This window comes from Xiphias gladius, chromosome 9 (genome assembly GCF_016859285.1).
Source record: "Xiphias gladius isolate SHS-SW01 ecotype Sanya breed wild chromosome 9, ASM1685928v1, whole genome shotgun sequence".
NCBI classification, from domain to species: domain Eukaryota; kingdom Metazoa; phylum Chordata; class Actinopteri; order Istiophoriformes; family Xiphiidae; genus Xiphias; species Xiphias gladius.
Window position 1 is genome coordinate 18,309,610 of NC_053408.1, and position 15,305 is coordinate 18,324,914.

Genomic DNA, 15,305 nt, shown 5'->3' on the forward strand with positions numbered 1-15,305 from the left:
TGTATTTTCTCCCTGTCTTTGTCTCTTGATCTCTCCACTGCTGACTTAAGAGAATTCAACGTTATTCTATACAGTACTTAAAGTATTATATGTTGCTTTTGTCTTGCTGTTATAGTTCTAATGCTGCAATCACACTTCTTCCATATTTTCAATTCTACATTTTAATGTAGTGCTATTTTATTACAGAATTCTCAACTGTCTGTTTTTACTTTTAGTACTTTATCTATTTTAAAAATCAAAGAATCTAAGTGTCATCCACCAACCAACCAAACAAAACTCTTACCCGTAAAACCACCAATTATACAAAAGAGCAAAACTCTAACCCTAATTGCACCAACCAACCAACAAAATGAAACACAATTCTAAACCTAACCAACTGATGAAACAAAACTCTAAACCTAATCCCACCAAACAAAGAAAACTCCAACCCTAATCTCACCAACCAAGAAAACAAATATAATTCTAACCCAGATCCCACCAACCCACCAAACAAAAAACGTTCCATCTGGGTATGTCAGTAAGCCAGCATACACAATACCAGAGCACTGGAGCATGCTCCTGAATAGAATGCAGCCATTATTAATGTCATCACCTTTGTTTGCCAAGTGAATACGTTTATTGTCTAATTAGCCCCATGTGGATGAGCACACTAGCAGAATGTACTCCCAGTGAAGGATTTCCCTAATTTTTTACTCATGATGTTATTTTGTTAATATGGTATTCAGTGAGTAGTGGCAAGTGACACTATATTTTAATTACTTAAATCTGACTTGGTCAACCCCATGTTGAGCCGGGACTTTAAAAAATTAGTTCATTAAATTAATTTCAAATTTAGATTGAGAAGATGCACTTTCAAATTAAGTGTATAGGCCTGAAATTCAGTGTGATAATCGTAAAATTTTATGTTTTCAGAGTTCCAGACTGACATCTAGGCAATAACAGCACTATATACCGATGAAAGATTGGGGATTCTAGTTGGTAGTTAAGAAGAGTAGAAATTCACAAGCCCTCATTATATCAGCGTGTTTACTTTGGACTCCAAGATGGGAAAAAAGGAACACAAAAGGCAGGAAAAAAAAGTTTGAGTTGGGGACAATACATGACCCCAGTTTGAACAAATGGCCCCTCAGAAACAGCATGGACCAAGCTTTGTCCAGCTGCTGTTTCTGAGGGGCCTTCAGTAGGTGGATGTAGGATGGCTTTGTGTTCGCGAATTTGTGGATATACTTGCCAGGCAGAAATAATTTGTTGGCATTGTGTCATTGGCAGTGTTTTTGGACAGTTAATCAGTGTACCGAGTGACTTTGTTTGAGGTTCTATCTCAACTCCACCTCTCTCATATTAGCTCTTGTTTCCCTCTCCAATATTTCTGTCTACAAAATCGAGAAAGATCATTTTGGTGACACAGGAATACAGTACAGTATTTTTGGGCTGTTAGACTGTGCCTGCTTGTGTTGGTAATTGAGGAATCAAATCTTATCCTGCTGCAGCACTCACTGTAAGACACTATGGTTAAGAACATTAACATCTGCAAAGGATTATTTTTCTCCTGCCTCGCCGTCAATCTCTTTTTTCTGTTATTTTCCTTCCTCCTACTTCAGTATCCCTCCTCTCTCTTTCGCACCCATCACTTCTCTCTCCCACTGACCCACACGGCTCCCTAATATATGGTCGTTTTTGACTGACAGAATCTCCAACAGCACCATCCAAGCCATTTAAAGGACCGTTAGCTTCTATACCGCTGATAATGTCTGTAATCAGTGCCTTCCATCACCTAGCTAACCATAATAAATGGGGGTTGTCAAAACAAATCCTGGAGTAATTCATTTTCCCCCTACGTCCTTCCTTTTACCTTTTACATATTTCATGCTATTCTATGCAGTGTTTAAGTGTTAAGGTAGTGATTTTGTTTTACTGTAGACAGTACTGTGATAGTACCATTTTTGAAATTACAGAATCAGAACTGTGAGCAAACGATGTGAAAATTCCACTGGTTTGGACATTGTAGGTGAGAAGACCCAAAGAAAAAATGACCTTAAATACGAGTCTTGTGCCCTTGGGCTGTCCACTGACGAGCAGTAGAACACTCTGATCGTACTGGGCGGCTGATAATGGGTGGCTGGGGTTACAGGCTGAAAGTGAAGTCACGACCACAGCTGAAAGAGAGAGAGTGTGTGCTTTTCTTAAGGTGAAGAAGTTCAGATGTTGCCATGCATCAGGTATGCAGCATGAAAAAGGCAGAGAAATATTACAAACTAAATTCATTTTTTGTGCTGATCCAGTATATTGTTTGACACAGGGCATTGTTTTGTGTTTTAAGCAATAATCTGCAAGATGATCAATGTCTTTTTCCATGAAGTAATTGGAATTATTTGCACACTTAAATATTTGGAATGTTTTACTTTTAAATCAAGACATTGTACAGTAATTCAGCATCATAGTTCATTCTTGACTTTGGAAACAGTAGTTCCACATACTAGCTTTTCAGAGCTTTCATATCATGGTCTCCCTCAGGAAATGAAGTTTCCTCAGATGACGTGGAGAAGGTAAGTTGTCTTAAAATGACCTAAGTATGGAAAACATAGGTCACAATTTAGCTATCTTCATGGGAACTGAATAAATGCAATATGCTAAGGAAGGCTATGGGATGTGGTTGAAAGCTCAGAAAAAAGCTTGTAAGCTGACCCTGAGACAAATACACTATGGAATTTTTGAAAGAAGAATTAGCACATTCATTTCTTTACAAATGAGGTGGTAAACTCATGAATAATAAAAAATGCATCCTCGCTCAATTCAAAACACCATGTAGCAGTTCTGCATCTAATGCCTTATTTGTCGCAAAATGACTGGTATTTTGTTGTCGCTCAGGCTGCTTTCAGACTGACTTTAACCCTGTTTGAAAAAACGTAGCCCAGTAATTCATTTGAATGGAACCAGTGCAATACATGCAAGCACACATTCCTGAAGATTAGCATGAATTGCGTAGTTCCTGTGTTTATCTCGCAATCATTGGAACAAATGATAAAATGATTGTGGCAGTGATAACTTAAAAAAGTTGTAAAATCCTCTGTCAGAGTATTATGTGTTGTTTTAACGCACGTTTTTTTCCCCGGTCTGAACACCATAAAAATCCATCTCACATTTGGTAACATTAGCTTTTTAACTGACATTACTGATTCAGTTCACTAATTTTACTGACTTTCCTTGATTTGTGCTTCTGTTACTCTATGTTTTAGCATTGAATTAGTTCAGTCAATCAATCAGGTATGCAAATGTAAAAAATATTACAATGTAAAAAATATGAATTGCCTTTTTTGCAACTTGGGGGCAGCAGAAAAAACCGAAAGCAAACAGAACAGTAAAAAGGAGAAAAGTGAGACTGAACCAAAACAGTACACCTGAGAACAATGAGCTGAAAAATGCTAAAATGCTTCACAGAGCTGAGGAGAACCGCAGAATTAGATGATAACTCTTTTTTGGTTTATCACTATTAGCGACCCCTTTCACTTTACACATACTAATCTGACCCATTGTTAAAATGAAAAAATTGATTAGCGAGCTTTAAGTGGATCTACTGTAGGTTGAGCTTTAATTACACTTGCTTAAGTACTAACAGATATAAGCAAACAAGCATGAAAAACGTATAACGACAGATATCGAGACATGCCAGGGAATTAAAGTCTACTTCACTGCTTAATAATTGATTCATCAACATCATAAAGACTGACAGTGTTGAGTGAAAGTAGGTATCCTAACCCAAAAAAAAGGAGTAAAAGGGTAAATGGAGTCAGATTGCTATAAAAAATAATTTGGAGTTGACCCACCACCTTCCTCACATCGCTTCAAACTGTCTTGTCAGGGAAGGTAACCTGAACCATTTTTTTTTATTTTTCTCATTCAATGTTGCAGTGTTTTTGCGAATGCTCCACTTGTTGTCAAGGTAACTGCACCCCACCTGAAGCTAATGTGAGTGGCTGGCACGTTAGTGCAGGACCTGTTTGCAACTATATATTAATAGTAATATATCAGTCACTGTTACACTGTTTAGCAGAATGACGTTGTAACGGCTGCTGCTAACGCGTACTCAAGGTGATGAAAGGCAACAGGTGGGAACTGAGGCTGTGTGACAGATGTGCGTAAGGCCTGGTGTGTTAAGTAGGCTTCTGTAACTGAGAGAGAGCACATTCAAACGTGATGCACTGCAGGATGGCAAATAAACACCCAGCAACAAAGATTTGGAGAATTTTCTTTTGTCATAAATAGTAAAACGGGCAAAAATACATCAAGTTGTCTGAATGGCCTCTCAATTTTGGTATCCGTCAGCAGTGTAGATGCAAAAGAAAAACTAATGGAGTACACATGTTTTATCTCTGTTTACAGTAAGGAAACTCTTGCACTCTGGAAAAATTATCTTATAGTGGACATTCAGTTTATACCTCAAACCACAATCCTTTTTTAAACCTAACCAAGTAGTTTTTTGTGCCTAAACCTCACCAAACCATGACCATTCCACAACCTTAACCACGTTTATTATTGTTACCTTGACATCAAAGGTCCGGTACTGGACACTCGACTTCGACAGTTTGGAGGACTGGTTTCTAGCAGGCAGGGTTGTAATGTACGGTGGGCCTAGAAAGGGGCACCTGTGAATGATTTTAACATGTGTAAACTGTTGATTAATGTTTTAAAACACACTGATGCTTGACGTGAACATAAACTGAAGCCCCTGACCTGTATCTGCATGATTTAATGTATTGTACTGCTGCCACATGATCGGCTAATTACATGAATAATCAGGTGTACAGGTGTTCTTAAAATAGTCCTCAGTCAGTGAATGGGATGATCTCTTGACACATTTTGCATTTTACAGTAACATTTTTGTTGTTGGATCTTTAACTCTAATGGAATTTCTGACATTTAAACGATAATACCATTACAAGATAAACCACTTTAATAACGGTTATGTGTTACTTTTGCGTTGGTATTTTTCCTATCACTGGTGTTGACAAAGGCAGAGCTGCCAAGAGCGAGGACAGAGCAGATGAAGCATGACACAGAAGAAGATGAGGAGGAGAAAGGAGGAGGAGGAGGAGGAGGAGAGCGATTACTGACAAGCATTGGAGTGAAAAAAAGAATGATTTAGGGTTAGCAGGCCAGTGCCAAGTAAATGGATGAAGGAGTTTTTCTGCGGGGCTCTGGAGGTCGACACCGCAATCAGCATGGACAGACAGGAGAACGGAGGAGAGGGGAGGACACAAATCTCAGACACAAAGTCTGAGTGCAAGACTGTAGGGTGGAGAAGAGAGAGAGAGAGGTAAAAAGACAGAGTGTGTGTGACTGAGAGGGAGTGTCTGGGCGGAAGAGAGAGAGAAGTGGGGAAAAGAGTGTAAAGAGGGAGCTAGATGTTGGTCACAAAATACTATAAATAATAAAATACTCATGACTACATAAAAATTCTAAATAACCAGTAAGTTATAAAATATTCCATGGTGAATTTTGTTTTCAAGGAGAACTTGCGTGTCTCTGTGTGTCTTTTCCATGGTCAGTGAGACCTTTGAGAGATTTCCACTGCAGAACACTAATTATCTCAATCAAATGTTTCCACCCACCTGTCAGTCAAAGTAACAGGCTACCCTGCTAGCTGTTTGGAGGAGACTGAAAAATATGCTCTAATGAGATGTATGTGTGTGTACGTCCCCAGAAGCAAATCAAATTTACCGTACATCTAAATCACCAACTGCGAAAAAACACTTTGCAGTTGGTATTCTCCTAAACCATCTTGTGGTAATTAGTTTAGGATATGGGATTCTTTTTATTTTTATCTTTTTTATTAGTTATAATCACCCCAGTACCATCAAGCTATTACCCAAGAAAAGCAAGTTCATCTGGCAGATGATTTTTAAATTGATGAAAATATTTTAGATATAAGCATTAAAATGTCATCAAACAGCATAACAACTACAACATATTACGCCACTAAGATTTACTGTCATCTTTTTTTTTTTACATAATGAATACTCTGACAGACAATAACAACACAGTTACATGACTAAGTAGAGTATTGTACTAGATACAGTAATGTCATAGGGTTTTTTTCAGTAAATCTGGTGAATTGTGAATTAGTAGTGCATTACAATTTTAATAGTTATTTCATCACAGGTACTAATTCCAGTAATGTACAGTACTGTTCAAAAGTTTTAAGAGGTGTCTGATCGCTCCCAAATTCATTCTGTAGCACAAAGCCAAACATACAGCCAGAGTCATAAAGAACTATCTTCAGAGACAATATGAACAAGGAGTCCTGCAACTGATGGTCTGGCCCCCATAGAGTCCTGATCTCAACATCATGGAGTCAGTCTGGGATTGGTTGTTGTTTGATGTGCATTTTGAGGGAGATCACAACAATGATCAACGGCCTGAGCGATCAACAATCTGGAGCCAATCTGGAGCCCCTTTCATACAGCCTTTTCAAGGCGGGAATGTTGCTTTATTCCACCACGCTGTTCTGTCTAAAATAACGTACACAGGATGGGGGCGTTATCTTTCTACCTTTAAGTCAACAGCAGAGGTAGTCACAGAGCCAGATCAACGTCTGTGTAAAAGGTAGAGCCGGCATTGCTGGACAGACGCCGATGCTGTTACACGTCAAACCTCTGATTCCGAAATGCTAACGTGATGTCTAAAATCAATCTGGGCGACATTTTGCCAGCTTTGTTTGGTTCACTGTAAACAAGAAAAGCCGGCATAATGAGGGGGGTCCTCTTAACGCCAACATAGCAGGATATCTGTAAAAGTGGCTTGGATGCCGTATGATTTGTGGGATTTCTGGCAGACGTCTAATTTTGGTCGGCTGTCCAATTTCCCTCACGGCTACTGTCAGAAGATCCATTACAAACTGCAGTGAGCTTGTTTTGATATTGTTGGGGTAGTATTTACATGTCATAGCTGTAATCCTGTAGTCTTGAGAATACTGTGATATGAAACTGAACTTGGCTGCAGGATAGAAACTATATTGTCTGCATCTTTCACCCATTTGCACCTCCATATATATTTTTTTCCCTTCTGACTGTCCATTCATAGTAGAATTGCACAAAGTAATGCTGCCTTCTCCCTTTCTAGTTGAGGGCACAATAAACTTTATTGGAATTGTCAGTGGACAAAACCACTCAGGGGTTCCATGCTTACGTTCCGTTTGAGCAGGCATGTCATGGCTTTTCAATTGATCCAAACAGTATGAGCATAAAAGTCACAGGTTTTGGCCATGCAGAAAGGATAATTAAAATGTGTAGTGTGAGTAATTACAATGTACAAGATCAATAAAAACGTACGGTATCTGCCCAACTTTAGCCTCTACCCAAAGAGGACAAATACTATTTGTAAACTTTATATGTTGTGTGTGTGTGTGTGTGTGTGTGTGTGTGTGTGTGTGTGTGTGTGTGTGTGTGTGTGTGTGTGTGTGTGTGTGTGTGTGTGTGTGTGTTGAATAATTAGTTTGATTATGCAATCACTTTTTAATGGTTAATATGTAAGGAGTTATGATGATTGGTGATGATTATTAATGATTCGTTTCTCAAATAATGTCACACAAATGCATTTTTTGTTGTGATTTCATGAAGTTTTCAATCTTATTTGTGATCTTAATACAAAATTCATATGTATGGCATGTCCTTATATCCTCAATGGAAATCCCTACTACTTTAGAGGGAAACTGTTTGTCAAAAAACATGATCTTCCATTGCTGTTCAGCAATGAATCAAACTAAATGTATGCACTGGTCCTGGCTGAGTGGATAAAATGAGGTTTTGATTGATGTATGCTACTTAAAACCGTGTTAGAGAACCAGCTCAAGCCATCACTCTTCACTACTGAAATCTGAAACAGAGTAGACTATCTCATCACTCTCTCCAATATACAAACAACATCTGTTTGATGCTTCTGATAAGTCTTTAAGAGTGGAACTTTCATTGCAAAAGAAATACATAAATGCAAACCAAAAAGAAAATCAGAAAACTTTATTAATATTTAAAGAGGAGTGTCAACCTCCTATAAACCCCCACTCCATGAACCTCCTTGCAGAAAACACATGCCACAGGCCAGTGGAACCAAACCCTGAAGAAAATATCCAGAAAGTGGTTACTGAAATTCCTTTCCACCATGTTCAGCGGGAACTTAACCATCAAGGACTTCCAGTAAAAAGCCACTGAATCAGAAAGAAAGTCAAATACTGCACAAATCAAAACAAATGTATGCTGTGCACTGCAATTACTAACCTCCTCAAATGGACTGACCCTATTTAAACAATGATGGGCTAAAATACTTCACTACAGACAACTCCACTTATGTTTGCACTTCTGAAAGGGCTATAAAAAAAACTTCTCTGCACAGATGTGGGCAGTGACTATATTCCACCTTTCAGTGTGTAATGGTCACCTCTGTCAACTTTACACTCTCCCTTTATACATACAAACAATATGCGTTTACAATACAGCCAACAGGTGCAAGTATACAGGACATCCGTAACCAATAGGCGCACCCGTCTTCTGCTATGCTATCAATTTTGTGAAACAGGCCCCAGCACTGCAAACTCTTGCCCCATAGTTCCTGAACCACTGGAAAGTCCCAGAAAAGGGACTTTTTTGGCATGTGGCAAAATTGTACAGGAACTTAATTTAGTTTCTTTTTCCTCTAGTCCAAATACAGGTTAAGTTCCTGAGTTCCTCAAAAGGTTCTTCACCCCCAGAGAAGTTTTGTGCTGGAAACACACTATAAATGCAGACTTTCTTAGGGATCAGATGTGACAGGAAGAACAGGCTTTAATAGCTGTGAATTTATACAGTATTGATTTTAGCTAATACAGATCCCTGACATATTGATATTCAATTCATGCGAGAGTCATTCCACCACCATAATGACTGTCCCCCTGGCCTTGGTCTCAACCTGAAAGGATGTCTTGTCAGCTTTGCTGTGTGTGCCTCCTGTAATATCTCATTATCATGATTCAGTGCAGCTCCAGTCTGTTTTCATTTTATCCTGTCTGTCAAGTTTATCCTTTTTTATTTTATTGTACTGAAGACAAAACTAAGGTTTTTCAACCAAAATTTGTGTGTGTCTATGGTTGTACACTTCATAGGGTGCCCCTCAGGACCCTGCTATTGATAGTTTTCTTTGCAGTGGTATTGGAACTTTGCTTCTATTTTTTTAAGTGTTTTTCAGGGCTCAAAAGGCTCATGAAAGCTTCGTTTAACCACGCTGCAGCATGACTCTAGGAATGGCAATGTCAATCTGTTGTTCGGTCGGTCCACCACTAGACTGAAATATCTCAACAACTACTTTACGGATTTTCATGAAAATGTGTACAGACATTTGTGGTTCCCAGATGATGAATCCTCATGGCTCTGGTATGAACCGTTCAGATATGAACCTCATGGTTTATATTTGAACGGCTATTGAAAGGATTGCCATGAGATTTTGTACAGACATTTATATTCCCTTCAGAATGAATTATAATAATGTTGATAATCCCCTGGTTTTTCTTCGATGGATAGTTCATTTCAAGTGTTCTGGTTCCATGATTAAGATAACACATTTCCCTTTCATACATGAGATGCTGAGTTATATACTCAAGAGACCTGTTTTTCATCACTGTATGTCTAGGTCAAAACTTGGTGACAGTTTGGTTCAGTTTTGTTTATGAGCGTATCACTTGGCAGCTGTACCAAGTACCACTGTTGACTGCCTTGGCATGTAAGCATCTTTTAAGAGCCCACAACTGACTAGGGTTTCTCCCTACCCGGTTGGAAATGTTGGCATCAGTGAAATAAGTCTGCAGCATCCCAGTAATGTAGGTGGCTTGTTGACCTGGATGTTGGAATTTCCTGGAATTTCAGTAGAGCTCAACTATAAACACAGGAGCTCTTGGTTTTAGGAACACACATACAAACGCATGCTGCGAGAGGTCATGTTAAGTTTTTCCCTGTGTTTTTGGAAAAACTTGCACCAAATGGGCTAAATGGGTTAAGTTTCTCTGCCAGAACAACTACAACTTCCGTTTAATATATTGTATCATAGACAGCGAGGCCTGTCCGTGTCAAGGCCTTTTTCTTTCACCCTGATGAAAGCTGATGAAAGCACCTTTTGGTCAGTGCACTTCTCTTTGACACCCAGTCTCACACACACATACACAGGTATCTGCATTCATATATACACATTCACAGATGTATAGACAAACCACTCATCACCCTAATGGATAGTTTATTCATGTTTTTCTCTCTGGAGAAGGCTTTCTAATGGTTTCTATTATTATACCTTGCTTATACGTAGGTTTCCTGAGGAGTTATATCTTTGATTGTCTGACCAATGTCTAACTGTATCTTTTACTGGCCGTGCTGTGAAAAATGATGGGTATAATATAAATGCACAGTGTCTGCCCAGTTTAAGTTATCAACAGTCTGATATCAACAGTCAGACGCGACTTAACAAGAGTGTGTCATTATAATCTTAACTACCCCAAACTTTGCAGCTGTTTTGAATGAATTTAACACCACTTTTAAATGTTTTTATTAGATTTGAATATTACTGAGTACTGTCACATATGCCACTAATGTTACATAAAAAATGTGACATTTTTGAAAACTAATTAAGTTTACCTAGAAGTTTTATTCTATCATCATAGAAACAAAATAAATTTGTGGAAATGCTTGGTACAATGATACAATCTACACTCACATCTTGTTTAAGACTACTCTGACTTTGAGCACAGACCTGTAGTTTATTTTATAGAAAATATTTGCATCTTAGATCACAATTTTGGTTAGAAAAGTTGCTATTAGATATTTTCTGCAAATTGTTCAGCCGTAGCCTCTGGTGTGTATACGAGCAGATAAGTAGTTCGATTTCGAAGTGCAAATATATAGACTGGACTGTTGAATTTAAGTCGCTAAGTTTGCCTGCTAATGTGTGTACCCCCTTGTGTAACATTTTAGCTACACATTTAATCACAAAGAAATTACAGTCTTGGTGCCGCTGTCTGACTTTCCAGCCATGCTGATTGCCAGCCCCGATTTCTGAATGATACATTGTCTAGAACAGCAAGTGGAAGGTCAAAATCAATCCAGTACGACAGCCCTGCATTAATTATTACCTGTAAGGAAGATACAGTGATGTGTTCAGTTTTTGATGTGAATGTGTCAGAAATAAATCCACATAATGCAATCTAATGTAATGGCATCAGAATGTTTTATTAGAGGGTTAGTGTTAGGACTTCACAAAGGCAGTATTTATTGCCAGGCTTTTGTTTTTGATTGCATTGTAAAAGTGTTTGTAATATTGTGTCTACACGCAAATTATAGTTTATATTTTCTAGGTGGCACACTGCCTACACACCTTTAAATTAAGAGCTGTCTCTAAATAAAAACATTCATGAAATGTTAACTGTAAATGTTAAAGGAATAGACGGATATTTTGGGAAACACACTTAATCGCTTTGTTGCCAAGAGCTGTTTATTCTATACAAAGTAGTCTGGCACATAACCTGACGTAACCAGAACTTGATGTTTTCAGCTTCGATTTTTGTAGGGGTTAAAGAGCCAAGATGTTTATTTGTTACCTTTGGACAGAGCCAGGTTGGCTGTTTTCCAATTTCTAGTCTTTTTGCTGAGCTATATCATCCAGCTGCTGACTGTAGCTTCATACTTAGCATACAGACATGAGAGTGGTATCGAACTCGTCCTCTAACTCTTGGCAAGAAAGGGAATAACAGTATTTCCCAAAATGCTGAACTCTTTCTTTAAAGCAGAAGACCAATGAATTGTGATATCAAATATACATAAATATATACACATTTAAATGGAATAACAAAAGGGAAAGTTTTTCAGCATTTTAGCTGTAAATCTTTACAGTGAAAACCGGACCAAAAGCTTGTAAACAATCCTCACACATGAGGATGGTTATGAGGCAGAGTTTTGGTAACTTGTCATACTGTAAGGCAAAGGGAGTCAAAACAGCTTTTTACTGGTGTTGTATTGACTGGTGTGTGGACATGACTATCACATGTCCCTTACATCATGGCCTTACGCCTATATAACCTTATTTTTTGGAATTTGTTTCAATTGCTTTATTGTTTCCTTTTACTGAAATAGCCCCACCTGAATATGGTTGAAAGTGGTGTAGAGAAATTAAGTAAATGAGTCTCATGAGAAACCTCATGGCGTCTCATGAGAAACCTTTGCCAGTGCATCAAATAATCCTCTGCATTCTAGCCTCTTGTGTCTACAAGCAGCTTCCTTTCGGAGGGGAAATGTAAAATACTAAAACATTTGCAACATTAACATAGCTAAATACCGTGACACTCATTATGAATTTACCCATAATATCTATGTGTTTAATTGTGCTTTTTTTCCGCATTATTTCCCAAATTTTTTTGTGTCAAGCAAATGTAATATTGTCTGCGCAACCTCCAACAGACGGTGTGTGCTAATTAGATTGTCTGAAGCCATTAACTCTGTTGTCATTACATTAACAGAGATTGCAATGTTGATAATTGGACTGATAAAGGGACAAACCCAGGGCATTTTTTATTTTAGATGAGAATCATAGCTCTGTGCCCCTTAGGCTATAAATATAAAGTTGATGACAGATGTGTTAATCAGACCTGAAGTAGCCAGCAGAGGCATCTGATTTAATCTGTAATAAACCTATTTGTCTTTTAAGCTCCTCTTTGACTCGAATATCTTGCGGGAAATTGGGAGTGCCATTCCTCAAAGGATGTTTTCAATGTGTTACAGAAACTCGTGAGTTTGGAATGCAATTGTTTCTTTACATAATGCCTGACTGAAAAATTTGAAGGTTTTTTTATATGTTACCCAGCAATATTCAGGCCAACATAACCAGTATAAGCATTTCACAGAACAAATGTAATTACACTGATTGTTGAAGTTTTGAGTGTCTTTGCCATGCTTTTTTGGAAGCGCCTTGGATCAACTTTAAAGCACCTTATTGTAAATTGATCCAACTGGTGTAGTTTTCTCACTGAATATTATAGCGGGGTATTAAGGAAAGTAAGCTGGACTACTATCAACCTCTGTCTGAGTTGAGAGAGCTGTGAGCTTAATCCTCTCCTTGAACTACAGTGGCCTTTAAGGTTTTGTTAAAACAAAATAGTTTGTGCTTTGTCCAACCACGTCTAAAGGGAAAAGTGTTAATACCTGTTTTGAACAGCCAGGCCAAAAACCTGCTGTCATATAGGGTTTTTCCATAGCAGGGGTTGTAGTCATGCTGAGCCATACCGTGATAAGTCATGAGTAGCTGAGCAATGCTGATGCAGTGTGAGTGTTTTTCCACCAAGTTGTTTAGCTTGATGACATGTTGGAGCTAATGAAGCTCCTCTATCTCTGTGATAAACACAATTCTTTTCCTGTAACTTCTTAACAATAAAAGTATCCCGCTGGTTTAATGCTGAAATCTGAAAATACAAACAGGACCACATGACTGAAACTCCAAACCAAAGTGATTCAGCTAGAAGCTACAAACGTACTGAGAGCTGATCACGGAGAGTCTCTTTGAAACAGAGATTTCTCTCTAGTCTCCAGCACAGACACACATATGAGTTTGACCACTGAGGGGAAGAGACTGTGGTTGGCCCTGCTACCAGATGAAGGGTGAAGAACGAAAAGTGAGAGCCTCAGAGAGAAGCTGAATACTAATGGGGAGAAGCTAAAACCATTCCTCTTTTCGCACCTTGGCGCACTTCACCAATTGCTGCATAAATTGAGCATGATTGTCAGACTGTCTGTTGTAGAAAAGTTACAAAAGTTACAAAAACTGTCAAACGCCAGGCTATACTCAAAAAGAACTACGTTGTACAACAAATCGTATAGCTGTTCTGAACAGCCTTCAATCATTTAAATATCTGGATAATGGCGCACGCTGTCAGTCTTTCTTGAAAGGCAGTTAATTAAATTGCATTTTGTGCCAGTATTTCAATACTATCTCATTTTAGGTGCTTGTAGGTACCTCTATACATTTATAGGTGCATCCAATTACAGGCAACTCTAACTCTCAAACTCTAATGAATGGTTTGTTGAAAGGTAATCATATGTGCTCTTTAGCTGTGTGTGAATGTTGCAAACTGTTTGTATTATTTTGTTTTTAACATTATTCTCCTCTGTCACACAGATAAAATAGAGAATGGAGATGTTCACCAGAGGAGGAGAGGACCTCATTCAGGCAACTCAGATGGACATGAAAGAGGAAGTACACAACCGGAGGGGGTTGGGAAGACAGGAAGCAGCTGGCGCCGCATTCTTCTCCTCATCCTTGCCATCACTATTCACAACATCCCAGGTGAGAACGAGCCAGTGGGGTGTGTATAGTATCAGAATTTGCCAGCATCGGCAATAAAGTGCCAATAGTGAAGTTAAAATGAATTCTGACAAGGCACTTGTGCTCTATCACTGCCGTTCAGAGAGTGACAGTGACTTTGCAAATCATGAGAGTTACCAATGTAACCGTTGTTCACTGATTTCCATATGACTGACAGGTGGTAGTGCCGCATGTACTGTATATCCCATCACAAATACCTGTGTCAACACTATCAGCTGTGACCTGGGTAACATACACCATCCATTGAAGAGCACGACGAGGTTATCTTTCTTTTGGGTTCTTGTTGATTCTGAATGGCAGCAAAATTCTAGAAGTCATCTGGGAGCAGAAGACAAAGAATACCAAGCTTGTGGCTGCTCTGAAACAGGCAGAGAAGCAGCTAGAAAAAGGTTGCCTACAGAGGCAGGAAGAAGACCTCACTCCAGTAGTCTTTCTTATGTGCAAAAGCTACAGGGAACTTGATTTAGAATCACTTCTTTTGAACCAAATCTTGTCTGTTGCTCATTGTGAAATTTGACTTTTGTGTGAAAATGGTGGAAGTCAAAAATGTTTTTGTTAATCTGAAACATGCCAATATAACAACAAAAAAAGTAGGAGAGCAAGCTGCTTCCTGATGGCTGTTGGAATACCATCTACAGGCAGGTAGATACAGGTATTCTCTTTTTAGCCTGTGTTTTTAACCTATATTTTTTCTCATTTTGGCAACTTGACACTATTAACAACTTGCCACTTTAGCCATTAGGAATTGTTTGCATAGTATCAATGTATGTACAGACACCTCTAGCTATTTTCAAATGCATTTCAGATAACGCCCAGACCTGCTTCTCCGGACATTGTCCCTATCATACAAGTAGCACGCGACCAGACGCTGTTTGTATAGGATGCAATCTCACCAATTGGAAATGTGTCCGTTTGGTTTAGACAAA

General features: G+C 38.6%; 1 protein-coding gene across 4 annotated transcripts in view; it reads left to right on the forward strand.

Annotated features, from left to right (window-relative positions):
• The window catches only part of LOC120794218 (zinc transporter ZIP11-like), a 124,353-nt gene that overhangs the window by 87,394 nt on the left and 21,654 nt on the right, over nt 1-15,305 (forward strand). For all 4 annotated transcript variants that reach the window (XM_040135053.1, XM_040135052.1, XM_040135051.1 and 1 more), the window contains one exon: nt 14,173-14,340. In XM_040135053.1, coding sequence (XP_039990987.1) covers nt 14,173-14,340 — 168 coding nt within the window. The remainder of the gene's footprint in view (nt 1-14,172; nt 14,341-15,305) is intronic.